General features: G+C 37.9%; 4 protein-coding genes across 4 annotated transcripts; 3 read left to right on the top strand and 1 right to left on the bottom strand.

The window, feature by feature from the left end:
- Window positions 1–353: 353 nt before the first annotated feature.
- pard6ga (par-6 family cell polarity regulator gamma a) lies at window positions 354–3233 on the top strand. The gene is made up of 3 exons (XM_059567052.1): window positions 354–600; window positions 1050–1272; window positions 2153–3233. The coding sequence occupies exons 1-3, from the start codon at window positions 535–537 to the stop codon at window positions 3103–3105; spliced, it is 1242 nt and encodes a 413-aa protein (XP_059423035.1). The 5' UTR covers window positions 354–534; the 3' UTR covers window positions 3106–3233.
- A 2359-nt stretch (window positions 3234–5592) lies between these two features.
- adnp2a (ADNP homeobox 2a) lies at window positions 5593–12628 on the top strand. The gene is made up of 4 exons (XM_059567867.1): window positions 5593–5868; window positions 6218–6335; window positions 9151–9243; window positions 9418–12628. Exons 2-4 carry the CDS (start codon window positions 6228–6230, stop codon window positions 12031–12033), a joined length of 2817 nt encoding a protein of 938 aa, XP_059423850.1. The 5' UTR covers window positions 5593–5868; window positions 6218–6227; the 3' UTR covers window positions 12034–12628.
- Window positions 12629–13332: 704 nt separating this feature from the next.
- On the top strand, window positions 13333–15805 carry rbfa (ribosome binding factor A). The gene is made up of 7 exons (XM_059567866.1): window positions 13333–13627; window positions 14101–14131; window positions 14288–14455; window positions 14757–14869; window positions 14945–15029; window positions 15111–15187; window positions 15260–15805. The coding sequence occupies exons 1-7, from the start codon at window positions 13416–13418 to the stop codon at window positions 15636–15638; spliced, it is 1065 nt and encodes a 354-aa protein (XP_059423849.1). The 5' UTR covers window positions 13333–13415; the 3' UTR covers window positions 15639–15805.
- A 413-nt stretch (window positions 15806–16218) lies between these two features.
- Window positions 16219–26163, bottom strand: LOC132158440 (zinc finger protein ZFAT-like). The gene is given in 17 exon segments (XM_059567865.1): window positions 16219–16970; window positions 17979–18127; window positions 18207–18327; window positions 18912–19036; window positions 19174–19312; window positions 19397–19485; window positions 20219–20261; window positions 20263–20393; window positions 20485–20634; window positions 20707–20791; window positions 20872–21104; window positions 21355–22613; window positions 23051–23204; window positions 23285–23461; window positions 23543–23806; window positions 24149–24310; window positions 25260–26163. Coding segments are annotated over 17 exon segments (3531 nt in total). The 5' UTR covers window positions 25279–26163; the 3' UTR covers window positions 16219–16739.
- Window positions 26164–26427: the final 264 nt, after the last annotated feature.

Raw genomic sequence — 26427 nt, 5'->3', positions numbered from 1 at the left:
ATTTCTCACATCTCTGACCATTAAAAAATATCATGATGCTGAGAAAGAATTACTAAAAAATAAACTTGACAATACAGTTATGTGTGGGTGTCTTTTCATACTTTATACAGCACACATGCTATATTATATGAATTTTAGGTACATTTTTAGGTAAGTTTTTTTTGTTTGTTACTTTTATGTTATGTATTTACATAGGCTACATATGGAGATAATGATAAGTAGGCAGGAACACTAAACGAAAATTGCATGATCATTTATTACGTTTTAGAATATACATTTTTCTTTTATCTATCTGTGCCTCTATTTATAGAGTGTACACACAGAGAGAGAGAGAAGTCTAATAAGAGACACACACTGTAATCTACTAATGCCTGGGCAGTGTCGTAGTTTCCGTGTTGTTCCGTCTTTTGACAAGCCATTCCTCCTGTTTTTCCGCGTTTTCAGTGGTGTGAACACGTAACGCTATTTTGTCATGAGCCAAACAAAACCCGAGCGCTCGTCGGTTAGTGGCTCATTAACCGCTCACCGGGAAACATGAACCGGGCGCTTAGAAAGTCTCAGTCTCTGCGTTGCTGCTCGGTGCTCGAGGTGAAAAGTAAAGTAAGTTGACATGTAGCCTACTTTTATTCTTTTATTGATCTGTTGCATGTATCTTTCATTTATTATATAACCATACAATATCTTTGTTTCTGGCCGTGGCATGTGCATTTCTTTTGTGAGACTTTATTCAATTTTTTTGAAATTACACATTTTTCAGATTTGAAATTCATTCACAGAATGTGTCTTATTAGTGTCTCACTGGTTATTTTGGCGCTCTTATTTAAGTATTATTAGACTGACAGGAAATACCTTTGTAAAACAATAGCTTAAACAATCAAAACCTACACAATATCCAGAAACGGCTCACTTCTAAAATATGCCCATTGTTTCAGCTGATTGAATGCAGCCTCAGGTCATTCACAGCTTCTTGTCCAGTAAAGCATAAAAGTGTTATATTGTGTTTTCAAGGTGCCTATATTAATGTCATACAATTTCACTTCTCTTTACAGTATGGTGCAGAATTCAGGAGGTTTTCCCTGGACCGCTGTGAGCCTGGCAGGTATAAAGACTTCCACAGGCTCATTGTGCGTTTACATCACCTATGGCAAATGGATGTCCTTATCGGATATGCGGATGTCCAAGGAGAGCTGCTGCCCATCAATAATGATGACAACTTTTGCAAGGCTGTGACCTCCACACAATCTTTACTGCGTATCTTCATTCAGCTTCAAGGTATACTGGAAGGCAAAAGAGGCTAGCTATTAATACAGTATCTCTAATTTCCTTTTAAATAATCTCTGCTCCACACACATTGATGTACTCTTTCTATTCCATTTAAATATTATAATGTATGTGTGTACCAAAGGGCATTATTTTTCAAATAAATAGCATGGATATAAATTTTTATACTAATACAGCAAGACTTCTTTCTGAAGGGAAATAAAAGTGTGGATATTTAATTACATGGAATATATAATTTTAAAACCTTAAGGCCTTTAAAAAAGAATACTATTTTAAGGCAGTTTTCCTTTTGAGCTTCTTAAAGAAGAAGGAATAGAAAAATGAAGAAAAGGAAGGGATTTATCTTGTTAGAAATCATGTACTTGAGTATAATTGCTTTGTATTCCCTTGTGTTTGTTTGTCAGATTGAGAAAATTATCTTGTACCTTTCCGTCCTAGTTCATGTGATCTGTATCACAGTTCTTAGAAGTTCCACAGTAATGTGAAAATAATTCTGGAAATAATGTAAGAATAAATATAAACAGAAATAAAAAATAAATAAATGTAAACGTAAGAAATATAAAAATATAAACATTTTGTGAAGAATTTGTGTCCTTCTTCAGGACATTTATTAATTTGTTTGTTAGTTCAAATAATTGTATTTATATTTTAAATTGGACTTACTTGTTCCCTCATAAGTAAATAGTGTTTTATTGCAAATAAATAAAATTTAAGCTAAAATTGTAACCAGTTACATTTTTGTATTCAGGTTGAAAGTCTCTTCTCAGTCCGTTTTAATATAAGTTAAAAATATAATCATAATCGTCTGATTTAAGAATTTCAGAACTGCTGAAAATGCTTCATACAGCTTTCTGTCCACACTGTTTTACAGAGGAAGCTGACCAGTTTATCACAGCTGCTGAAGATACAACAAAACGAAAGAAATCTTTCAGCCAGAAAAAAACACCATTCCAGATCAGCATGCCTCTGAACTTCCGCCCTGTTTCGTCTATCATTGACGTGGACATCATACCAGAATGCCACCGAAGGGTGCGTCTGTATCGCCAGGGCTCGGACAGACCTCTGGGGTTTTACATTCGTGATGGTACCACTGTCAGGGTTACTCCATACGGTCTGGAAAAGGTTCCGGGCATCTTTATCTCCCGCATAGTTCCTGGAGGACTGGCGGCTTGCACGGGACTGCTGGCCATTAATGACCAGGTCCTGGAAGTGAATGGTATTGATGTTAAGAGGAAGTCTTTGGATCAGGTAACTGACATGATGATCGCAAACAGCCACAACCTCATCATCACAGTGAAACCTGCAAACCAGCATAACAACATAAGGCGAAAAAGCTGCAGTTCCTCAAGCTCGGGACACTATTTTGATAGTACGCACTCTGTAAGCTATCCAGGGCTACCTTTGATAATGAAAGCTTATGGTTTAGGTTATGGCTCTGAAAGCGAAGAGGATGCAGATGTGTTTGTGGAGAGCCCCATCAAACACCTGTCCCGACATCCGGGTTCTTCAGCCTCCTCTCATTCTTCTCAGCCTTATGTTAATACTTCCTACAGGCCCAACGTTTCTGCCAGACGGGCCAATTCGCTCATTTCGGCTGCATCCTATCACTCTCAGCCTTGTCTTGCTCATACACCTCACACTGACCACAGCGTCCCTCATCACAGGCATCGGACCTCTCAACAGCATTTCGGCTGTAATCCAGCCATCAGACAGGAAAGCTCCAGTACCCATGACATTCTAAACACGTGGCACGTAGATCTGAGTCGCCATTTACTGTTGCCCCAGGGGGCAATGGAGGAAGATGGAATTGTTGTTATTTTGTAAAAGATAAACCGAAAATGCACCACCCATTTTAAACTCTATATGCACTATAATTTATAAATTACTCGATAATATAATTACTTGCATGTCAGGTTTTTACTGATAATTTTATGATTACTATGGATTCTGCATGTTAAATATAATAATAATAATAATAGTAATTTAATAATAAATATAACTGAAAAACCCAATAAATTTAGGTTAATATATGTGTTAAACTAACATTGTTGAATCTCTTTCAGTTAATTAGCACATGAATCAGTGATTCATGAATTGGTGATTAGTGTTGTTTTCTACCAGATGTGTCATATGTTTTCTTACAAAAAAGGTAATTATATTAGAAAATTCCTATTACACACAACATCTTTCTATAATTTATTATGTAGTCCAACACAGTTTGCTTAAGAAAACATCTATTTTGACCAATTAAAGTTGACTGCACAAAATGAAATGAAGTCGGTTCAAGAATTGTGTTGTATTAGCTCAATCAAGGAAAGTTTCTGAATGCATTTCAACATTTGCATTACAGCATGATTTCACTTGTAATTTGTGTGTAATTGCATTCTTATCCAAACATAAAATAAGTATAATTAAGTATTTTTTAATAGAGATGCTTGTTGTAATTTATTGGATTTCTTTGCTCTTTGTTCTTTAAGGAACACTCCACGTTTCGAAAATAGGGTCATTTTCCAACTCCCCTAGAGTTAAACAGTTGAGTTTTACCATTTTCGAATCCATTCAGCAGATCTTCGGGTGTGACGTTTGCACATTTAGCTTAGCATAGATCATTGAATCTGATTAGTCCGTTAGCATCTCGGTCAAAAATTACCGAAGAGTTTCTATATTTTTCCTATTTAAAACTTGACTCTTCAGTATATATCGTGTACTAAGACCAACGGAAAATAAAAAGTTTCTTGGCTGATATGACTAGGAACTATGCTCTCATTCCAGCGTATTAATCAAGGAACTTTGCTGCCTTACCATGGGTGCCGCAGGTGCAGTGATATTACACAGCACCTGAAAAAAGGTTTATTTGAAGTTACCTAGCTGGGACTATTTCCTGCAGATCTGCTGAATGGATTTGACGGTAAACTGTTTAACTCTGGGGGAGTCTGAAAATGAACCTATTTTCCAAAAAATGTGGAGTGTTCCTTTAACACTAAGCTGGACACCAAAAAACAACACAAAATCTACTTAAAAATGTAATTCTCACTCACACCTACAAAAAATAATAATTCATCAAATTAAGCCACACACACACACACATATATATATATATATAGATATATAGATATATATAAACTCATTATCAATTTGAGCTACATTGAATCTGGAGCTCTGCCTCCAGGCCTGTGTAGACAAACTGAATTTTAGATCATAGCATTAAATAAACATACATGCTTACAATACATTAAAATAACTTCTTAATAGTGTTTTGTAGCACTGCCATCACTGTATCATGTTGTGGAAAAAGCTACATCTTCCATACCGACACAATCATGGTAAGCACAAAGGGCCATCCTGTTTAATGTTTATCCGTTTGGCTGTTCTTCTCACTAGTTTTATATTCACAGAACAACACTGGTCAAATAAAGCTAACACAAGACTCTATTAAACTAAAAGGATAGTTCAACCATAAATAAAAACTCAATATTTACTCACCTTCATGTTGTTTCAAACCTGACCGATTTGATATCTTCTGTAGAAAGATATTTTGAAGAAACAGATTTGGTCACCATTGACTTCCATTGAATGGACAAAGAGAAACACTTGAGACTTTTCTTAAAATATCTTTTGTTTATGTTCCACAAAATAAAGAAATTCACACAAATCTGAAATGACGCAAGGGTTTAATCATTCTAGAATTGCAATCTTTGGGTGAACCATACCTTTTAGTTCAAGTGGTGCAATTATTAAGTATCATGGACAAGAAAGGATTCTGTGAAACTTTGATGGCTGGTTTGAGTGCAATGAAGTTTGCAGTGTGCTGTGTTTTTACATTTATTCTCAAACCGTTGGGGGCCCATTTAGGTCCTTGTATTCACAGAGACCAATGGATAGACCTCCCATACCATTCTTTGTCCTTTAGTGATAGTCCTAATGCAGATGTGTTCTAGGTACATAAATGTTCTTCATTGCACTTGTGAATACTCAGTAGTTTTAAACTGAACTGACCTGCTGTGGCAATATCAGCACTGATGCAAGAGACCCTCTAAATAGCATTTTATATTATAATAGATAACAATCAGCACTCATATTGCCTTCTCATCATCATGTCACACTTGAATCCATCGATCCATCTTCCCATAAAGCAGCTCTGAAGGTGTTGTTGTGCCACAGGTGTGTCTACATCACTCACAGGTGAAGACCCCAGCCATGGGGTTATGGGTTAATTCCAATAACCAATGACACATCACTTTGATCAACTTTGCAAGATCAGCCCACCTTTCTCCCATTGGTGGATCTGCACTATGCAATATGTAAATCAGAAAACGTCACTTCCCGTCTTCCTGTACGCCATGTTTTTCAGCAGGAGTGGGGTGATGTTTTAGTGAGATATAATCAAAAGTGGGCAATCCTGCGCTCTGTTCAGATTTCAGCAGACGATCACCAGTGCAACAAGGAACGCGGATTGAGCGCAACCCGGATGCTTCACGCGATGAAGTAGCCGAATCCGTACTGCGCGCCTTCCAGTGACGCCGGAAGAAAACGGGCGCACGCAGACACCCATCCACTCAATCGCATCTCTGTGCCGAAGTACCTGAGGTAGATACAGGTTTAGTCATTAATACAGTTCGGATTATGAATGACATATGTCGTTTCTTTGTTTCTTGCGTTAATACTACTTAAAATCCATGGCTGGTTATAAAATTGAAATTATAATGATGTGTCCGAGGATGGTTTGAAATACAGATCTCGCTAGGTACAGTTACAACTAACGTTAGCTGTATTTATTATAACTATGTTATAGGCCTCAATAATAGGCTATGTTAATTTAGAAATCTCTTAAGTTTCCATTAGATTCTCGCCAAATACAGTTTGGTTTTTAAAAAGCGCAGTGCATTGATTTGACAGGCTGTTCAACGTTCCGTAATATTTTTGTTTTCGTTTACAGGATCAGCAAAATGTATCAAATTCCAGTGAAGAATCTGACGAAACTCAGACGTCCAAGGAAACGCGTCAAAAATATTTTGTGTGACATCGGGATGCAGCAGTGTCAAGATTTATTGGAGGTAACTTAGGTTATGTTTATACCAGCATCTGGTTAATGCTCGATTCTGATTGGCTGACAGACGTTTGAGGTGATGTTTATTCGTTAACTGCATTATACAGTATGAAGCCGTCCCAAGTTCTCACTACAGTACGGTTTAGTATGACTCTACCAAATTACAGTGCCTTTTGTAAGTATTTGAAAAGTAAAGACAAAATAGCTTTCTCTGCTGTGGAGTCAAGACATATGCAAATATGATTAAAAGATGAATATGAGACAAAACTACAGAATGTCACATTTTATTATTAGGTCTTTCGACACACACGTTTTACCAAATAAAAAGGGCATCACTTTTAGAGTTTATCCAACTATTTGATGTGAGCATAAGTATTGGAACAGTTGAATTTAAGGCAGATGTAAAAGATTAAAAGCTAATATTTAGTTGCAGATGCCTTGCATGCAATCACAGCAGTGAGTCTGCAACCCAAAGACATCACCATACTCTCAGTCTTATGCTTTGAAATGCTTTTCCCAGACTTTAATGCAGCCAATTCCAGCTGTTGCTTGTTTTGGGGAGTTTCTGTCTTTACTCTCCTTTTCTGCTGGTGAAATTAATGTTTAATCTAATTTAAATCTGGAGATTGATTTGGGCAACCTAAGACTTTACATTTCTGTGCCCTGATAAAGTCCTTGACTGAACTTTCAGGGTGCTTTGGGTCATTTGTCCTGATCTAATATGAAGTGCTTTATAATGAGTTTGGTAGCATTTTCTTGAATATTGGTAGCCAAGATTAGTTTGTACCCTTCCAAATTCATTCTGCTACTGCCATCATACATTGTCATCATTAAAAGGAATTGGTCCTGTTCTAGAGACAGCCATGCACACCCATGCCATGACACCACCTCCACCAAACTTTACAGATGAGGTTGTATGATCATTTGCAGTTCTGTTTTTTCTCCACACTTTTGCTTTCCAAACACTTAGTCCAACAACTAATTTCGAAAAACTCTACTGGCTCACATTTGTGAAGAATCATGCCTTTCTATTTTTGATGCTGATCAGAGGTTTGCATCTTGCTGTGTTCTGTAATTCTGTGTCAAATTCTCCTGTTGACTTTAGACTGACAGCGCATCACCACAGCTTTCTGGAGGTTGTTGGTGATTTTACAGACATGTATTTTAGGGTTCATTTTCACAGCTTTTATGATTTGTCTGTCATCAACTACTGTTGTTTTTCTCTGCTGATCAGGTTGTCGTTGGTTGCTGATGTCACCGGTAGTTTCCAAACTCTTGATTTCTCCATGCCCTTTGTTATAGTTCTAATTGACTTCCTCTTTTCTTTGAGCATCCAAATTGCTTGCTTTTCTTCCAGAGTCGGCTTTCTCGTCTTCATCCTGGTTTGTGTGTGTCACGGGGTGGTGTTGGTGCAGTGGATAAGACACATGCCTTTGGTGTGAGAGACCCGGGTTCGAATCCACTGTGAGACACCAATGCTCACATCAGAAAATGTGTCCCTGAGCAAGACACTTAACCCCTAGTTGCTCCAGAGGCGTGCGACCTCTGACATGTATAGCAATTGTAAGTTGCTTTGGATAAAAGCATCAGCTAAATGAAAAATGAAATGAATAAATGTCATCGTCGAATGCAAAATCTATGGATATAACTGATAAGACACATTCTCTGCTTTTAATATCTGAAGAATTAATGCAACCGGACACAGCTGAACACTTACAGAGACTTGTGAAGCAACTGTTCCAATACTTATGCTCACATCAGATAGGGAGATGAAACTCTGAAAGTGCTGATCTTCTTAGCTGGTAAAACATCTTTGTGTTGAATAACCCAATAATAAAATGTGACATTCTGTAGTTTTGTCTCATATTCATCTTTTAATCATATTTCATATTTGAGATTTCTTGACCCCACAGCAAACAGAACAATTGTCCTTACTGTTTCAGTACTTATGTTCTTGTTCTTATGTACTTGTGTTCCTGTAGCTCAATTGGTAGAGCATTGCGCTATCAAGCGCAAGGTTGGGGGTTCAATTCCCCAGGATCACATGATAGGTAAAAATGGATAGCCTGAATGCACTGTAAGTCGCTTTGGATAAAAGCGTCTGCTAAATGCATACATTTAATTTAATTTATGTAGGACACTGTATTTCAGTTATTTCAAAACACTTTTTTAAAGTGTCACAACAAAAGAACAAGACAAAAACTAGACATTGGCAAAAAAAAAAAAAATCAAAAACTACTATTAAAGTTGCGAAGTAACGGAGACAGCTCTTTATTTTCCACATTGTAAAGTACATCAGAAACAGATTATGGAAAAAATAAATTAAAATCTAGGGCGGGGATTTATTTCTATTTATTGGCTATAAATTTGATTGAAGCAGATCTTAATGTGAGCTTGCAGTCGATTATAAGGAAGAGGTGAAGTTTAAGCAGACCATATGATTGGAGAAGTCCAGTATGTGTCACCAGAAAGAAGTCCGTCATTTCACCAGAAGATTGAGTTATGTTGTTAATTGGTCCTTAATGACAAAAATAGGAATGCACAATATATTGATTATCAGCTGAGATTAGTGTTTTTTTTATTATTATTATTTATCAGTGTACACTGATACTGCATATTTGACTGTGCATGCTGCTCTCCATTAATTTTTACATAGTTTAAATGGGTTCTAGATGATAACAAATATAATGTTAATAAGAAATGTGTCTTCTGTAGCCCAATAAAACTATATTTTTATTTTCAGTGTGTCTTTTTACTAAATCAGTGATAACTTACACCAATTCTGTTATATCTACTAATTAAAATGTCTTTATTTCCAACAGACATACAAATGTTTTGATGCTGGTGATGCAAGTTTTGACCACACAGAATGGGATGATTTCACTGATGGTCATGTTGGCAAAAAGAAAAAAAAGGTGGTTATGTATAAAACATATGTTGCTCTGTAAAATATGTTAAAACATGTCTTTTTTAATAAAATCAAATGTTTTTTTTTTAATTGGTGATTAAGCTCAATCTATAGATTGTACACGCTATTTATAAATGTTATTTTATGTCATATTAATCCCAATATAACTTTTGTTCCTCAGTATCCATACCGGAGCCAAGCTCTGTGCTGCAGTCTGTGTTGGTACTCCAGCCGGTCAGTACCCACATTCAGAAGTCACATCCATCGCTGTCACTGGAAAGATCTGGATGTGGCCTGTTTGTTAATGTGCCCCTACTGCCCATTTGTCAGCTCTCCGAAGGTCACAGAGCAACACATTCAGTTTTTCCACATGCTCCCATCAAAAACCCACCGTATACCTCTTCACAGCAACCCTAGCCACACTTTGGCCCACACACCGAAAACCGTGTCAGTTACAGTTTCCGCTGATGCTGCCGATGACCGATACACATGCGCAACCTGTGGCTATCATGATTCTTTACTATATGTAATGAAGAAACACGTCCTGGTCAACCACTATGCTGCGATGCTGGATCGCTACTTTGGGCTTGGCTCGGACAGTAAGCAAAAGACTGATGGTGAGCAGATACGTGATGGCGCTTCAGTGAAATATCATTGCAAGCTGTGCAAACTGCCTGCAGAGACCATTGAACATTTACTCTATCACATTTTGAGTTCAGAGAAGCACAAAGACCTGCACTGGCAAATAATGCCTTGTATAATCGAAAAAGACTGCACAAACCAAATGGCTGGACTACAGAATCTGCTGAACCTTGCGCCAAAAGCCATGCAACAGGTCACGTTGCTCCCAAGGCCGAACTATGTGCCACAGCATATGCAACAAGCAAATGGAAATGGTACTGTTCTTCTGGCCGGCCCAAGCAGCACAGCTGCTTTGTTTTGCTCTCCTGGTGCAGGGCAGATGTTTTTGTCCCCACAAACACAAGCTTTACTGTCAGGCACGACTGTTGCCGCTATTCAGAACACACCGCAATCGCAGACCCACAGTGGGATGCCGATCAATATGATGATGCCAAACATGCGGCAAAGCGCACCTAAGACGGTACCTATCACTATGGCAATGCCCAGGCTACCGCAGACCCATCAAGCGCAGCAGGTTCTTCTTCCACCTGGCGTCCAGGTCAACCTCCCGGGTGAAATGGGTGTAAGGTCGCCAATTCTTGTTACTCAGGGTCTTCAGCTGAACCAGTCGGTTCCCAGAGCTCCCCTCATAGCCTCGCAGTCCGTGCGTCTCATTCCCACAGGCAACAAAGTCAACGGTGTCCCAACCTACACTCTAGCACCCGTTCAAGTCACTGTTCCCGTTCACGGCGGTCCTGCTCAAGTGGTACTGACGCAAAATCAGATCAGCCAACCTACTAATTCAGCAGTGGTGCCCGCGGGTCTCATGCCCACAGTTCAGAGGGCGATAAATAGAAATTCTGTGCCGAATGAGTTGGCCGTAATTGCGCCGTTTTTGAAGAAACATGACAATCACACAGTCAAGTGCCTGAGGTGCAAGATTTTACTGACAGAGCAGGGGATTTTCCAGCATTTGTTGCATGGCTTGAAGTGTCTGTTCTGCCCTCAGATGTTCTATTCTTTCAAGCAGATCATGGAGCACACCAATAAAGAGCATAGTTTGAAAATCAAGGAAAACCGGCATTTCATTAAAGAACAGTTTAGTCTCGACTGTGACGACGAGGGGAACCTCATGTTCAACACTTTTAATCTGAACACAGATGTGCCCAAAGATCTTCTTGACAACCGAGAGCTCAACCTTGCACTAGTTACCAGCTCTCAAGATAAGCTGTACATAAAAATGTATCCAGACAAGGCAGAATATGCAACAACGTTGAAGACCGCGCCTACCGCATGCCCATTTTGCCAAGTAAAGCTCCAGAACTCTGAGGACTACGAGAGCCATCTTCAAACTAAACACCACATCATTCCCACCATTCATGCAATACTAAAAACGCCTGCATACAAATGCATGTATTGTTTTGGGGTGTATACAGAAAAATCGACACCAAAGACAATCTCCATTCACGTGCAACGGTGCCGTTGTGCTCCGAAACCCGTCAAGGAAGCAGAGAGGCAACTGAATCCAGATACGACGGAACGTCTTGATGGTGATTTATGTAACTCTCCTCAGATGGCCAGTTCTTCAGACGTGGCCTGTCAGGGCGGCCTTGAAATTGCCAAGCCACAGAGAGAAGTAATCACTCCGAAGAACAGGAGAAGGAACTCTAAATCTCCAAAGGTAGAAGTCCCTGAAGTTCCAGTTAAGCTCGTCTTGGAACCAATGGGAATGGAGAAGACATCATTTGAGGACCGAAAAGACTTCCTTTCGCTGTACTTCCACAGAAAGCCGTACGTAACCAAGACCGAAATCGAACTGCTAGCTTCCCGTTTGTGGATCAATAAGGCTGACGTAAAGGCTCACTTTAACAGCAAGCTCACCAAGTGCTTGAAAGCATTTCAAAAGAAGAGGGTTTGCATACGTCTTGGGTTCAAAATGATTGAAGTGAACAAGGTGAAGCACAACCTATTCATTCCAGAGGTCAAGCCTGTTAAAAAAAAGGTCTTGGACGAGGTGAAACATGGCGGCCTCGTTCCACAGGTAATTGATAAAAAAGAGGACATGAAGGACATGAAACATGACCTCTTCATTCCAGGGGTACCGGTCACAGTTAAAAAAGAGGATGTAAATGAAATGGAACAAGGCCTCTTCATCCCAGAAGTACGGCCTCTGTAAAAATGGCTAAACAGTTTGTTAGATGAATTATGTTTGTATGCAGCATGTTCACACTAGGATGTAAACCATTGCAAAATGGTTATTTACACATTTATAAGATAGTTTGCCTCTTGGCATTAGTATATTTGGAAAAAAGGGGAACCTACAGCAATGCTGAAAAGACTCTACACTCTACGTTTTTGTATTGTTGTATATAGTTCATATGATGATGTTAAAAATATTTTTGGTTGTTTTGTTTACATATCTTTATTGTAAGAAAAAACACTCACTTTCCCATCTTTTATATTAGAGTCATACATTTGTTTGTTTGTCTGCTTGTTTTTTCACTTGTAATATACATTTGGGGATGTCTGTAGTGAAATAGTTCTGCTTCTAACATTTTATATTATAACTGTACAGAAAATTAAGACTTGGTTAACTATTAACTGGCAAATTAGGCAGCGTTTCAACGCTGTATCACTGAAAGGGATGCTGTTTTCCACCTTCATATAATACACTGTAATTATTTCAGACGTGAAAAAAGACAAGTGCCTCCATGTCCTATTTAAAGTTTGCAGTTGTATTTGCCTCTTGAAATAAACGTGACTAAATATTACAGATGTGTGGTTTACTAAATAAATTGGTTGTGACTGAACCAGCAGGATATTCTTTATCATCAACTAATAGGTATTTTATATGTTTAATTCATAATTTGTCATTACATTTATTATACATGGTCATGACTGAAACAGCTTCTTAAATTTCAGAAATGAATCTTTTTTTCTTTTTTTTTGTTAAGTTGTTAACGTTGTTGTGAGGGCTACAGTTGTCACAAGAACCAGAACGTGAATATAAATGCTTGAGGAATCGGACAATCCTAAAAACATGCTTCAAACTTATAAACTTTTAAGGACAGATCTACTGTGAGCTATGAAGTTGTAAATCAATGATAAATGCTTTTGTTGAATCTATCAGCCTGCATTATTCATATTATTTTTATATAAGTAAAAATATTATTTAAATAATCAACAGTGGAATTCCTGTTGAAAAACCATATTACCCAAAGAAATCTTTACCTCCTCACCAAATCTTGTACTTTTGTCTTATTATACATACACACACACACACACACGTTTTACATAAATGTCTTTAATGTTGGGATTCGCCTTTTAGCTAATTGTTTTAGTTCATGCAACCTAAGAGTAAAAAAAATCCCTATGGAGAAAATGAAAAGAAATAAAAACAAAAACCTGCACTTGAAATGCACCTGAGAAAGAGGCAACCTGTCGTGTCGTCGATCGACTCGATCTGGGTTCAACTACTTCAGCCTTGGCCCTCGGACAAATGTAGACGATGATGCTAAAACTGTAGCGTGAGTGCAAGGATATACTAAGCTGGTGATCATGCTGGCTGTCAAAAGAGTTGTTTGCTCTAAAGAATGCACATTTAGTCGATATACGACTGCATTAACAAGCGTGATCTATAAAATGACAGCACGACCGCAGACACAGCGCTTGTCCAGGGTTAATGTGCTGAAAGAAAGCAACGTTAGTGTTCACAGCTCAGCCTGTCTATCTGGAGGCAATAAACTGATGAAGATGCTGGCCAAAAAGAAGTGAGTCTCGGTTTGTATAATTAATAAATAGAGTTAAGCCAGTTTTGACTATAAAGTTGCATGATATGGGGGGGGGGGGGGGGGTCATAGTTGCATGATATGGGGGGGGGGGGGGGGGGGTCGTGGCCTAATGGTTAGAGAGTCGGACTCCCAATCGAAAGGTTGTGAGTTCGAGTCCCGGGCCGGCAGGAATTGTGGGTGGGGGGAGTGCATGTACAGTTCTCTCTCCACCTTCAATACCACGACTTAGGTGCCCTTGAGCAAGGCATCGAACCCCCAACTGCTCCCCGGGCGCCGCAGCATAAATGGCTGCCCAGTGCTCCGGGTGTATGCTCACAGTGTGTGTGTGTTCACTGCTCTGTGTGTGTGTGCACTTCGGATGGGTTAAATGCAGAGCACAAATTCTGAGGATGGGTCACCATACTTGGCTGAATGTCACGTCACTTTCACTTTCATATTATCGTTCTTTACAGGAAAAAACAATGGTATGAATCTCCTCTGCAGGTAAGATTTCTTATATATATATATATATATAATTGTATTGTCTTTTTTCAGTACTGTATACTCTTTCAAAATAGCGCAAATGTAAACAACTTAGCTGTGTTGACTCTAAGCAGCATGACTGACTTTGCTGGTCTTTTACACATTTTGCCCGTCCAGGCCTCAGCCCTTAGTCAGCCTGGCTTTCTGAAAGCAACCAAGCGAAATAAAGAGGACAGTGTTCGTGTGAGGACTCTCAACATCATCATCTACAAAGCAGTGGTAGACTTACTGAGCTCCTATGAGCTCAACTCCGAGATCAGTGTCTACAATGTGCAGATTTCCAAAGTAGGATACACGCTCTTCCTTCGAAATTCCTTAACACAATTAACCACATACATTCAATAATTAAAATTATATTATACCCCAAAATGAGCATTCTGTCATCACTCATGCTATTCCAAACCTGTATGACTATTTCCCTCTGCTAAATACAAAATTAAATATATATTTTTAATATGTCCATTGTAAGGAGAGGAAAAAAAAGTACAGTTTTGGAATGACATGAAAATTAGCATTTTTAGGTGAACTTTTTCTTCACTAATGTTTTTTAAAGTACTTCCCTAAACTGTCTTCTTGTCCACGCAAGGTTTCACTATCACCAGATTTCTCTGCTTGTCGAATATACTGGAAGACGAGTCTGTCAGCTGAGCAAGACAGCCATATTCAGCAGGCTTTACATAAATGTGCTCCTCGTATACGGTATGTATTTATCATAATATATTTTACTGTAGTTTTAAGAAAGAATTCCATAATTTGACTTATTACATTTTTCAGGCACCTTCTGATCTCTCACCAAATCCTTGGCAATGTTCCACCTGTGGTTTTTATCAGAGATAAACAGTATGCTGCTGTAACTGAGGTAACAACGATAGACTTTACACTGAGTTTACAGTGATAAAATATGGAATATCTTATATACAATTTTTCTTTTTCTAATTAGATTGAAAACCTTCTCAAGATAGCAGATTTCGGTCCAGATGAAGATAACATGAATCATTTATCTACCAACGATGTCGGGTATGAAGAATTGAGTTCTAATAAAAGTAAATCATTTTTTGATTGATTTCTAATTTGTTCAATCTTCCACAGGGCCAAACTGCAGCTGATGGAATCTGAAGACAACACAAGAGCTGTTTTGTTTGGTGTCGATCACGATGCTCTGCACAAACAGATCGAAGCCTATAAACGAGAGAAGGGGCCGAGAGACTCTCTCACACCGAGTTCTGCTGCTGGAGGAGGACTAACACAAGAGCAGCTGGATATGCTTGCAGATATCAGGAAGCAGAAACTCATAGAGAAAAAGAAGAAAAAGTCCAAATGGATGAAGGATAGTGATATCACTCCTAAGGATTTTCTGTTGTCCAGAAGCCTTCAAAAAGAGGACAAAGAGGATCAGGATGTTGATGAGGACGGCCTGGTGGATAGCCAGGTCACAGAATTGATGGAAGAGGACAACAGGAGACACTGAAATCACATCTTTTGGTCACTTCCAATTTCATGTTGTATAAAATTGTTTGATAAAAATCTTCCAAGTTTGGGAAAAATAAATGGGCTCCAATGTTGTTTGATTCCCGACATTCTTCAAAATATCTTTTGTGTTCAGCTGAATAAAGTCATATAAATTACCATTTAAAAGATTCTTTATGAAGGAAATTCTACTGTTTATTCAGCAAGGATTCATTAAAATGAGCAACAGTCATTTATGTTACAAAACTTATTTCATATAAGTGCAATAAATAATTACAAATGTTTCTTGACAACCACATCAGAATATTGGAATGACTTCTGAAGGATCATGTGACACTGAAGACTAACGGCTGCTGAAAATTCAGCGTTGTCATTGGAGGAATAAATTACATTTTAGATTATGTTTTTGATCAAATAAATGCAGCCTTGCTGAGCTTTAGAGACATCTTTCAAAAATCTCACCTATCATCAGAACTTCTAAACGGCAGTGTAAATAGATGTTGTATTCATAGTCCGCTTTAACGTGAATTTCATTTACTGGCAAAAAAATTTAAAAAGTGTATAAATAATACACAACACCACCCATTAAATAACTCAGTTTACTATTATGACAGCCATACACTGTATGGGAGTTTTATATAAAAAATGTGGAGAACATTAGAGTAACACAGTAACTCTGTAACATACATACTTATGCTTGCAGGCAATGACAGTACATGAAAAAAAAAAAGGAATCCTATATAATAAAAATCTAATTTCTAAAATAGATTCTGTTATGTGAAACTGGCTTTATCTGCTGTAATAGGACTCAAGATTTTTGCAAAGACTTAAAACCTTATTGCTTCTGCTGATTCCTAGTCAGGAAACACTGATCGTTTTTATTTATTTATTTTTGTGTAGCACAAGGCTATGATTAATCACTGCTACTGTTCATTTCTGATTATTTACAGTTGTGCAAGATAGGTCCCTATAACCTATAGGTATGGCTGCAATAGTCTGTCAAGACCTGACTGGAATAACTATAGCAAAAGAACAAACCAAAACACTAGAACAGCATTTGAACTAGCTAGCTAGTAGTTTTAAAACCCCATCTTACTATGCTCTATACTGTGGTGGTCTCCTCAGTTTGCACAGCCTCCTGAATTGCCTCCTGAACGTAGACTATGAACTGCGATGCGTCTTCTCCCTGTGTATACACTGTAACCGTTTTGATGCCCTCCATATCATCTGAAGAAACCACAAGATGGTGCTCTTCTCCCAGGCCCACTGTGGCCTGCTGCAGTGCATCCTGGATCATCATGGCATGGTTGGCCTGCGTCTCTTCCTCCTCCACCTAGGATTGATGGGACAGAACTTTCTTATTATTAAAGGATTCAAGGAGTTTGACATGCTGTAACTTTCAGAGATCCAAAAGCACATTAATTGAAAAAGTAACCACAAAAATCACTCACAAATGCCTGGTGTCAGATAAATACATGTCTCAAACATCAAAATTCAAACTAGGTGATTGATTAAACCCAGCATCAAAAACAACTAGCTGAATGCATGTCCATTATTAACATTGAACTTTTCAGCCTGAATTGAAGTTTATGTGGCATATTTCAGCCAGAAATTAGTATTAGACCAGTATTAGACTGTTTAATTGTAAAGGTCAACCAGAAAATGAAACAATGGATATTTAGGTTACATTTTTGGTTAATATTATAAGTAAACCTTATAGGAAAAGATTTACACTATTATTTAAAATCTGAATATATATTTCTAGAGACAATAAATCAGAATTTTCATCATCCATTATTCCAGTCTTCAGTGTCACATGATCCTAAAGAAATCATATTAGTGTGCTAATTTGGTGCTCAAGAAATATTTCTTATTATTACAAATGTTGAAAACAGTTTTGTTTAATATTTTTATGAAAACCATATTTTTCCCTCCAAGATACTTTGATGAATAGAAAGTTCAAAAGAACAGTATATAATTGAAATAGAAATGTTTTGTTATATAATAAATGTCTACTGTCATTTTTGATCAACATTCTTGTAGAATAATTTATATAAATTGGTTTTACTTTTTTAAGTCCAGTATATGTTATGACCCTTTTAAATTCCTACATATATCCTACACTATTAATATTGAATAACACATGACTATCATTTGATTATAAGGAGTTGCTAAAGTATCCATAAAAGTGATGTCAAACATTGCAAGACAATAAATCTAACAATTCATAAGCAATAATCACATAGCAGTGAGTGTAGATGACATATTCAGAAGGTAAGTATGGGCAGCTCTCCAGAAGCAGAGAGGTCTGTCGGTACACTAATATGCATATTAACCATACCTGCTCTACAACGGTAACTGTACCAGGAGCCATGGCCACCACAGAAGCCACAGCGGCATCATGATTCTCTGAGCCCAGCTCAATGATCTGCTGCAGGATGTTGACAGACGCCGGGTCTAGTCTGTCTCCCGCTGCGGCAGACACAACACCTGAACACAAGCCATGAGTTTAGATCTGAACCTTATAGAAATGCAACAACTGTTCATGAAATGAAGCACCGTTTCTGACCGGTTTGTGTGTTGAAGCGCAGGTCCTGCAGAGCTGATACAGCAGTCTCTGTTCCTTGAGGATCCTCAGTCTCAGCTATGTGAAGGTACTGCAAGGCCGGCTCCTCCACTGACTCCACTACCTGAATCAACACACCAATAAGATCATAACCAAGTGTAGTAGCTGAGAACATGTCATAGTTTAAGGCAATTTAACAATCACACACTGCTTTATCAGCAAGAAAATATATTATGAATGTCAGAGTCCAAGAAAAGAACAAGCTTGAGTAATGATTTTATTACTGATCATTATAAATTACTATTCACAATAAAAAAAAGGAAAAGAAAATTCTATTCCTCATGTTGTTTCAAACCCATTAGATTTTAGTTCATCTTTGAAAACACAAATTAAGATATTTTTAATGAAAGCTGAGTTTCTTTCCCTTCAATTAACGTCCAGAGAATACAAAAAGGAGAAACAGAAACCCTCTCAGATTTTTTTCAAAATATCTTCATTTAACCAAAGACTTATGGGTTTGTAGTGACATGAGGGTGAGTAAATGATGACAGATTTTCTAAATTTGCGTGAATTATAGGTTTACTATTAATATATTATTTATCACTACATATTATTGTACAGGTCAACCTCTATTGTTGTTTATGCATTATATAAATAAATATGACTTGTTATTACTAAATGTAACATGTAATTATAATGGAGACTCACCTCCCACTGATTCAGACTCAGACTGTCAGTCTCCACCACTTTGAGACCATGTTTGCTCTTTAGGTGTCTGTTCATTTCCCATTTAGTGCCATAAACGTAATTGCACACAGGACATTTGACTCCACCTGATAACACACACACACACACACACACACACACACACAATGATGCAGTTTGAAGCAACACTGTATGTCTAACAAAAAGCAACAACGTATATGTTGCAGGGTTGAGGCTGTTTTCATTCTGGTGAGGAAGGACTTGCCTTGTTCTGTCACAGATTCAGAAGTGGAGGTCCCTGTTCCAGCATTGACGTACTGAATGTTGGGATGTTTCTTATTATAGTGTCTTTTCAGGGAACCTGAAATGTTGCACGAGTAGTGGCAGTGCGCACAACGGAAAGGCTGTGAAAGGCAAAACACTGTGATTTGGTGGGGGCTGTAGGACACATGACAACAAAAACGAAAATCTGTCTTTTGTGGTGTTACTTTGAAAGAGGCATGTTGCTCCATGTGACGAAGGAGATGCGGTCTCAGTGCAGCAGTGAAGTCACACTCAGTACATCTGAACTGTTTTCCTACAACAAAATAACATTTGATTTGATTTGCTGTGTATTCAGAAAAATACCACAGTTTAAATAATCAAAGCCTCTAACATATTATCAATATCAGCATGAACTCAAAATTTAAATCATACTTACTTACTACATACAGTTTGTGTATAATTCATCAATGCACATTATTCAAACAAATTATTTATTCACATACTACATGGAAAATGTTTACTTGTTAGATTAATAGTATATATTTTCTACAGAAACGTGTCGGTGCACATGTGTGTTGTTTTTAATGTTAAAGCCATGCGAATAAAGTCTTTTTACTATTTCACAATATTATCAAGTCCCTTGGATTGATGCGCTTTTTGATGAATCCTGGAGCTCACACCCCTGCAGGAGTTTTTGCATATTTTTGGATGTATGTTTCTCTTATACTCTATTCTGTAGAAAATATATACTATTAATCTAACATTTTCCATGTTATTATTTTGTTGTAATTTTGATCAAATAAATGCATTCTTGGTAAGAGTGAACCACCTTAAACTTTTGAATGGTAATATTTTACACAGTATTCCATTCATATTTTGTTTTTTTATTTGTTACTGTCAAAGTAGCATTCCCTTGCAGTCCCCAGACAATAGTTTGATATCCCTGTCCAAGTCCACTTGGATAACGTTAGATTATGCAAGCCTTGTATTAGTTAAACAAGTCCAAATAACACCATGCAGTATTAAACACAAAGAAAGAGACTCACCGTCTGCTGTGTGCATGAGCTTATGACTTTTCAGAGTGCTTTTTGGACTTGAACTTTTTTCCACAGAGGTCACAAAGATGAGTTTTCTCAGTACTGTGTCTGTTCATGTGAGCTTTGAGGTTGCTTTTACTTCTTGAGGCGTAATCACATTGTGAACATTTGTACGGTTTCAGTCCTGGAGACATGAACAGAACAAAAGCAGTACACTGAGGCAGTTCATTTAAGTGCATACGTTTGACAAGGTAAAAACAAGACATAAAACCCACCTTCATGAGCCCATATGTGCTGCTGAAGATCTGCCCCGTTCCTTGTGAAGAAACAATCACAGTACGGGCATTTGGAGGCTCGTTTCCCGATCACTCCTTTCACATGTACACGTATTCCCAACGTTTCCGAGATGTGGTTCATGGACACATCTGCACAGCAACAGCACTTTCATTCATTTAGGGATCTTGTGGGACATTTGAGAGTGTTTTATTTGTCCTTACCTGGATGGTTGCTTTTAATATGATCTCTAACTTTGTCCTCAGGAACAGACTCTTGACATACTGGGCATGTAAAACTTCTTTTGACCTAAAGATTAGAAAGAAATATATTCTGATGAAGAAGCAATTTCCCTTTAACTCAAGAATAAGCAGACTACAGTCACTCACTATGTCTGAATGGGTTCTGAGATGAGCCTGAAGCTTGTATTTGTCCGGTGTACAGTAAAGGCATCCTTCAGAGGGACACTTCAGCAGGATGTCAGAATGTCTCTGGATCACATGCCTCTTCAGGCAGTTTTTAGTGATGGAGGAATAATTGCACTGAGAACAGTAATGGAGGTGCTCTTTAGTGTGTGTTCGCACATGTGTATTGTAGTGCACCTGATACCAGAAAAGCTTTCCTGTTGAGGGAATATTACAAAGAGTTATAGAAAGACAGGAGCTGGAGATGTTATTTATCAAGGATACCCAACCCTGGTTCTGGAGATCTACCGACCTGCAGAGTTCATTTCCAACCCTGCTACAAAACAACCGTTATCAACAGGTTGAAGATCTTAATTAGCTGGCTCAGTTGTTTGATCAGAGCCGAACTTTCTCCAGGAACAGGATTGTGCACTCTTGTATCATATATTAGATATTAGATATTCATACCACAGTATTCACATTCAAGGTCTCCGTACACTTTCCGAATCCGTTCAAACACTTCCATGTTGAGCTGTCGTTTTTGCATCTGCTCTACAATCTGCTTGAAAGCTGATATCTCTTCTTGCTCTGAACCGAGTAAGTCCTCATTGGTCCTCACTTCGTTGGTTTGAGGAAATGTATCCTTTGAAATTAACTGCTCAGAGTGCGTTTGTGCTTTTCCAGTTGGCAAAGGTGCAGGTCCTCCAGCAGGATTCTCATCTTCTGTCATACTGCACTCCAATTTAATTGGATCGTCTTGAAGTTTTGGGGCATTTATCGCATCTTCACAGGCCATCTCTTGTGTTATTGTCTTATTCATACTGTCTGGAATGGGATTTTCATCCTTTGAGCTCTGCACCACTAAGCTATCAGAGCATTGAAGGTCCTCTTGAGCCATGCAAGTCATTTCTGTGGTTAACAGCTCCTGGGCATTGAGCTGCGAGAGCTCTTCTGTGATCTCAAGCTCATCCTGATTCAACATGTCCTTCTGAATGTCATCGCCTGGTTTGAGCAAGCAGAAGCTGGAATTGATTGAGTCTGCAAAAGCAGAGGGTTCATCTGATTCCGGGTGAAACTCTCTGAGATGTGACCTAAGTCGCACAGAGCTGACAAATTTTTCCTGGCAAATGGCACACACGTAGATGAAGGGATGCTTTCGGATGTGGGCTTGCAAGGCTGGAAATTTGGTTGAGCCGTGATCGCAGAGTTCGCAGCCGAAGGGTCTCTTTTTGCCATGAACCATCATGTGACGGTCGCGCTCGAGCTCGTTCTTGAACTTGCGGTCGCATATTTGACAGTTGTACAGAAGCTGTCTCTTGCCCTCCCTGGTCTGGAGGCTGTACTCATTGTAGGAGTCCTGTACCTTCTTGTCGTTCATGTCGTGAGTCTCGCGGATGTGTTTTAGAAGGTTCTTCACGTCAGAGTATTTCTTCTTGCAGAATTGGCAGTGCTGCTTGATCTTCTTGTGCACTCGCTCCACGTGCACTTTGAGGTGTCCTTTGCTGAGGCAATGAAATGAGCACAGCTCACAGTTGAATTTCTCCCCGGTGTGTTTCCGCATGTGAACGCTAAGATTGGCCTTTATAGCGCTGGCGTAGTCACACTGCAGGCACTTGAATGGTTTCTCATTTGTGTGGATTCTTAAGTGAGCCTGCAGTGAATGTTTGAACTTGAAGACTTTATTGCAGTATTCACATGTGAAGATTTTAAGCTGCGTCTGTCCTAACCTGTGCAAGAGATTGATTTTAATATATTTTAATTTTATTTTTAATATCGATGTACCAAATTATTTCACAAGATCAGTACAAATGGAACAAATTTTAGATGTCAGATTGCTTTAGTCAGGGTCTCACATATTTTGACACAATTAATTTAATTTTTTATTTTCCATAACTTCTTTAGTTGTTTATGACTACTGTTTATGGGTAAAAATATTGTTAGTGGTAGATTAAATAAATAAATAATAAGTAAATTAATTAATTAATCCATAGAAATAATATAAATAAAATAAGTAATGTCTAGCAATTACATAATTACATTAGCTATATTTACTATAGAAATGTATCTCTGATTTGATTTATTTAATTACCATATTAATACTCTGTCCTTTGGTGCTAAATCTAAAATGAACATTTTAAATGTGGACAAATCATGAAATATAAACCTGTTTGATTTGAGGGGTGCTTCATAAGCAGCTTGCTGAATGGCATATTCCTGGTATCCCCTTTTCACTGCTGCCTCCTGGGAACCTGCGTCTGCAACAGTCTGGGTGGATGGTTCAGCCGGAGCTGCTTCAATAGGAACTATCTTAGAGGCACCTGCAATAAAGCAAAACTCACAGTTAGTATGAATGCTTCCCTCAACTATTAAAACACCTGACATCACATGTAAATCTCACCAGGCATGGCCTCGTGGCTGGTAAGCACCACACTAATAATAGGGTTTTTGTTGCTGCTTGCTGATTCAGGGTCCTTTGCACTGGACGGCTTATCTGTCCGCATCACGCGAGCTTTCTTTGGTGTCCTCTCTTTCTCCTCCTCTTCATCGCTGATTTTATTTGCATCAGTATTGTTACCTGAGCAATAAAGTCAACAGATGAAACGTGTGGCAGTTCAAAAAAGCAGAAAGAGCTACATTAACCAACATGAATTTATACCATTATACTCTACATCATCAGCGGCTTCTTTCATTCCTACGAAGCAAATGTGTTTGGAGATTTGTCGCCTGTTGCTGAAAACGCGATTGCACTTCTTGCACTCCAGATCACTGCCATCCTCACTTGGCTCTTCAGCTACTGCCAGTGGTTGTATTTCTGTGGCCTCTTTCTCCTGCTGATTGGGTGTATTTTTCTGGACCTTTTCTGGTTGGACTTTCTTAGTAGAGCCTTTTGGTCTTCCACGCTTTCTTTTCACAACAACTTCTGTGAGGTAAACAAGACATTCTTGTTTTCCAACGCTTTTAAAATTATTATTATTATTTTTTTAAACATGATAATCCAGCTTTCATCATATTATTAAAAAATTTATCTTAAATCAGCTTGACATGAAGAAGCTTTAGATGTGTGAAGTTATGGAATGTAAAATCCTCCCAGAAGTATGTTCTTGGAATGGTGTTGTGTTTTTGGAAAACTTTCAATAAATATACAATATGTTATTCAAATCAGCTCGACGTTGTAATAGTCCGTCTCTAATTACCTCATTTCCAGTGTTTGGATCTTAATAAAGCCCAATACAGGCTAATTTCTGGGTTCAAAGCTGCTTACCTGAACTCTGTGGCTCCTGAGTTGTTAAAGGCTTAAGTGCTATAATACAAGTGTCAGGATCGCCTCCATCACTGGAGTGAGTCTCATTTACATGAGACAGCAGCAATGGTTTACTGGGAGAGAACAAGTTGCATATTTTGCACATGAAGACTGATGAACCATCTGTGAATGTAAAAACAGCAGCTTAAGTCTTTATTCGGTTTATTATTTGTAAAAATGTGCCCAGGTGAATTTACAGTTGTTATAGCCTATCCTATAAACAACATTTGGCTTTTAAATTGCCAAGTACTAAGATTTATCATGATCCTTTAAAAAGTAGCATAGGCCTACATACTACTACGCAGGTTATTCTAGGTAAATTATATAAAGCTGTAAAGATATGTAATATATAACTATATTTATTTATTATTTGTTTTCTACATGTAAATCATTTTGAGTTTAAAAAACCTTCCCTCACAGAATTCACTTAATTATTCAAAAGCATCAAGGAGCCCTTTCAAAATAAGAGCGTCTAAATATGTTCAACTTAAAGACTTTTAATTCAAGAATTCAATTATTTATTAACACTGATATTAATACGCATATTGATTAGTAGTTGCAGTTCAGCTTCAGGTCATTACAACACTGTTAATTTATCTGCGATAGGGTTCTTCAACAAGATGTAATATATGGCATACAATAATACAGTTCATGAACGAGTTACTAAACTGCATACAAAGGCTGACTTTTCAATAGTAAAGACGTGTTGTAGTACGTTTAATTATACTGTTAAAACCTTCATTTTTCCAAAAGAAAACCAATAATATTCCCTGCCATCTCATTTTTGTAAACTCACGACCAGTTTCGTGTTTTTCTCTTAGGCACTGGAAATGATTTTCATTAAATAAGATGACGTTTATGCTCAGAGAGTTGGAAAAGGTATTATTTCAACAAAGAACTGTAAAAAGCGGACAAAAAAATGAATTTATGTATAAAGCATCCTCTGGCAAAAGTTACTTTTGCTGGTGCAAGCCACTAGTTTTACCTAATATATGTCCTTATCGAATCGTCAGAACTAACGTTAGCCGTTTCCTCGGAGCGCAGTTATCCTGAAAATCACGTTTTTGCTTACCTGCTTGCACTGAATCCATTCTTTTTAAATCAGCAATAGGTTAAAGAGCCTCGAAAATGATTTAACCGTTGTTGGTATTGCTAGAGCGCAATTTAAATGCATTCATTATACTTAAATTACTTCTGCAGAGGATTCTGTCGAATCTGCGATAACAAATATGGCGGATGGATCTTCGTCTTCAAGCAAAAAAAAAAAAAACATCTGTGTCGAAGCGTGCGCCACCTGCGGCCTGGAGTGCATTTTTCCATACTTGTACTTGGATGATCTTGGAGGTTAAACTTGCGGTGTTCTTGTAATCAGTAATGCGACATTCAGACATTTTTCCTTAATGTGAACTTAATGTTTAAACCCTTATCAAAATGAGAAAGGTGTACATGTGAATTAGTAATGTGTATTATGTATTAGTAGAGCAACTCGACTCAAGAACATTAGTTAAATCAATAATTATTAATAACAATACACATTATTTCTTATTTAAAAAGTGTTTATTTGGGTAAATGATATTCACAACGAAGCAAAACAGAATAAAAACTGTTTAACAAAGTAAATATTCGACCTTATCAGCCACAGCCTTTTTTTTTTTTTTTGTCCTTTCAGCATTCATGTTTTTTAATTTTTATTTTACAACCAAGTAAAGTATGTTCATGCTAGAGGAGCTCCAGTCAGTCACAGCAAACACCCTCCCCCCAGCCTCCAGATTACAGCTGAGTGTAGGATGTTTACAACGTCTACACTGGAATAGGAGCAATCCTACCACAGAAAACATTAGAGATTCAATAGATCCAGATGGCGCACATGTAAACAAGTTACCATGTACATATAGTTGCTATTAAGTTATAATTAAGTTGTTATACATCATATAGGGTGCATTACTGTTTAATTAAACGCACATATCAAGACGAAAGAACTGGAGGATGACAGCAAACATCCAACTGAAAGCTTGTTTTAAGGATAGCACAGCTTCCAGTCGGGGATGTTTACAGGCATGAACAACCAGCATATAAAAACGACGCACAATGAATGTAAAATAAACAAACAAGCCAAGCAAAATAAGTACAGTCTAAGTGAAATCTTATATGAACACCAAGGAAATGCTTGTGGTGAGTTTGCTGCCCTCTATAGTCCACACGAGCAGTGAAAATACAGCAAAAGCCGAGCTGAAAGTTAA

Source organism: Carassius carassius, chromosome 15 (genome assembly GCF_963082965.1).
Source record: "Carassius carassius chromosome 15, fCarCar2.1, whole genome shotgun sequence".
In the NCBI taxonomy this organism is placed as follows: Eukaryota; Metazoa; Chordata; class Actinopteri; order Cypriniformes; family Cyprinidae; genus Carassius; species Carassius carassius.
The sequence above is the reverse complement of the archived record's forward strand: the minus strand, read 5'-3'. Positions and strand labels throughout refer to the sequence as shown.

What these genes read in the sequence shown, in the direction of transcription:
- pard6ga (XM_059567052.1), top strand. Translation starts at nt 535, where the DNA reads ATGAACCGGGCGCTTAGAAAGTCTCAGTCTCTGCGTTGCTGCTCGGTG. An exon ending in TGCTCGAGGTGAAAAGTAAA is followed by an intron (nt 601 to 1,049) that starts GTAAGTTGACAT and finishes TTCTCTTTACAG; the next exon opens with TATGGTGCAGAATTCAGGAG. An exon ending in TATCTTCATTCAGCTTCAAG is followed by an intron (nt 1,273 to 2,152) that starts GTATACTGGAAG and finishes ACTGTTTTACAG; the next exon opens with AGGAAGCTGACCAGTTTATC.
- rbfa (XM_059567866.1), top strand. Translation starts at nt 13,416, where the DNA reads ATGCTGGCTGTCAAAAGAGTTGTTTGCTCTAAAGAATGCACATTTAGT. An exon ending in GGTATGAATCTCCTCTGCAG is followed by an intron (nt 14,132 to 14,287) that starts GTAAGATTTCTT and finishes TTGCCCGTCCAG; the next exon opens with GCCTCAGCCCTTAGTCAGCC. An exon ending in AAATGTGCTCCTCGTATACG is followed by an intron (nt 14,870 to 14,944) that starts GTATGTATTTAT and finishes TACATTTTTCAG; the next exon opens with GCACCTTCTGATCTCTCACC.
- adnp2a (XM_059567867.1), top strand. Translation starts at nt 6,228, where the DNA reads ATGTATCAAATTCCAGTGAAGAATCTGACGAAACTCAGACGTCCAAGG. An exon ending in AGTGTCAAGATTTATTGGAG is followed by an intron (nt 6,336 to 9,150) that starts GTAACTTAGGTT and finishes TATTTCCAACAG; the next exon opens with ACATACAAATGTTTTGATGC. An exon ending in TTGGCAAAAAGAAAAAAAAG is followed by an intron (nt 9,244 to 9,417) that starts GTGGTTATGTAT and finishes TTTGTTCCTCAG; the next exon opens with TATCCATACCGGAGCCAAGC.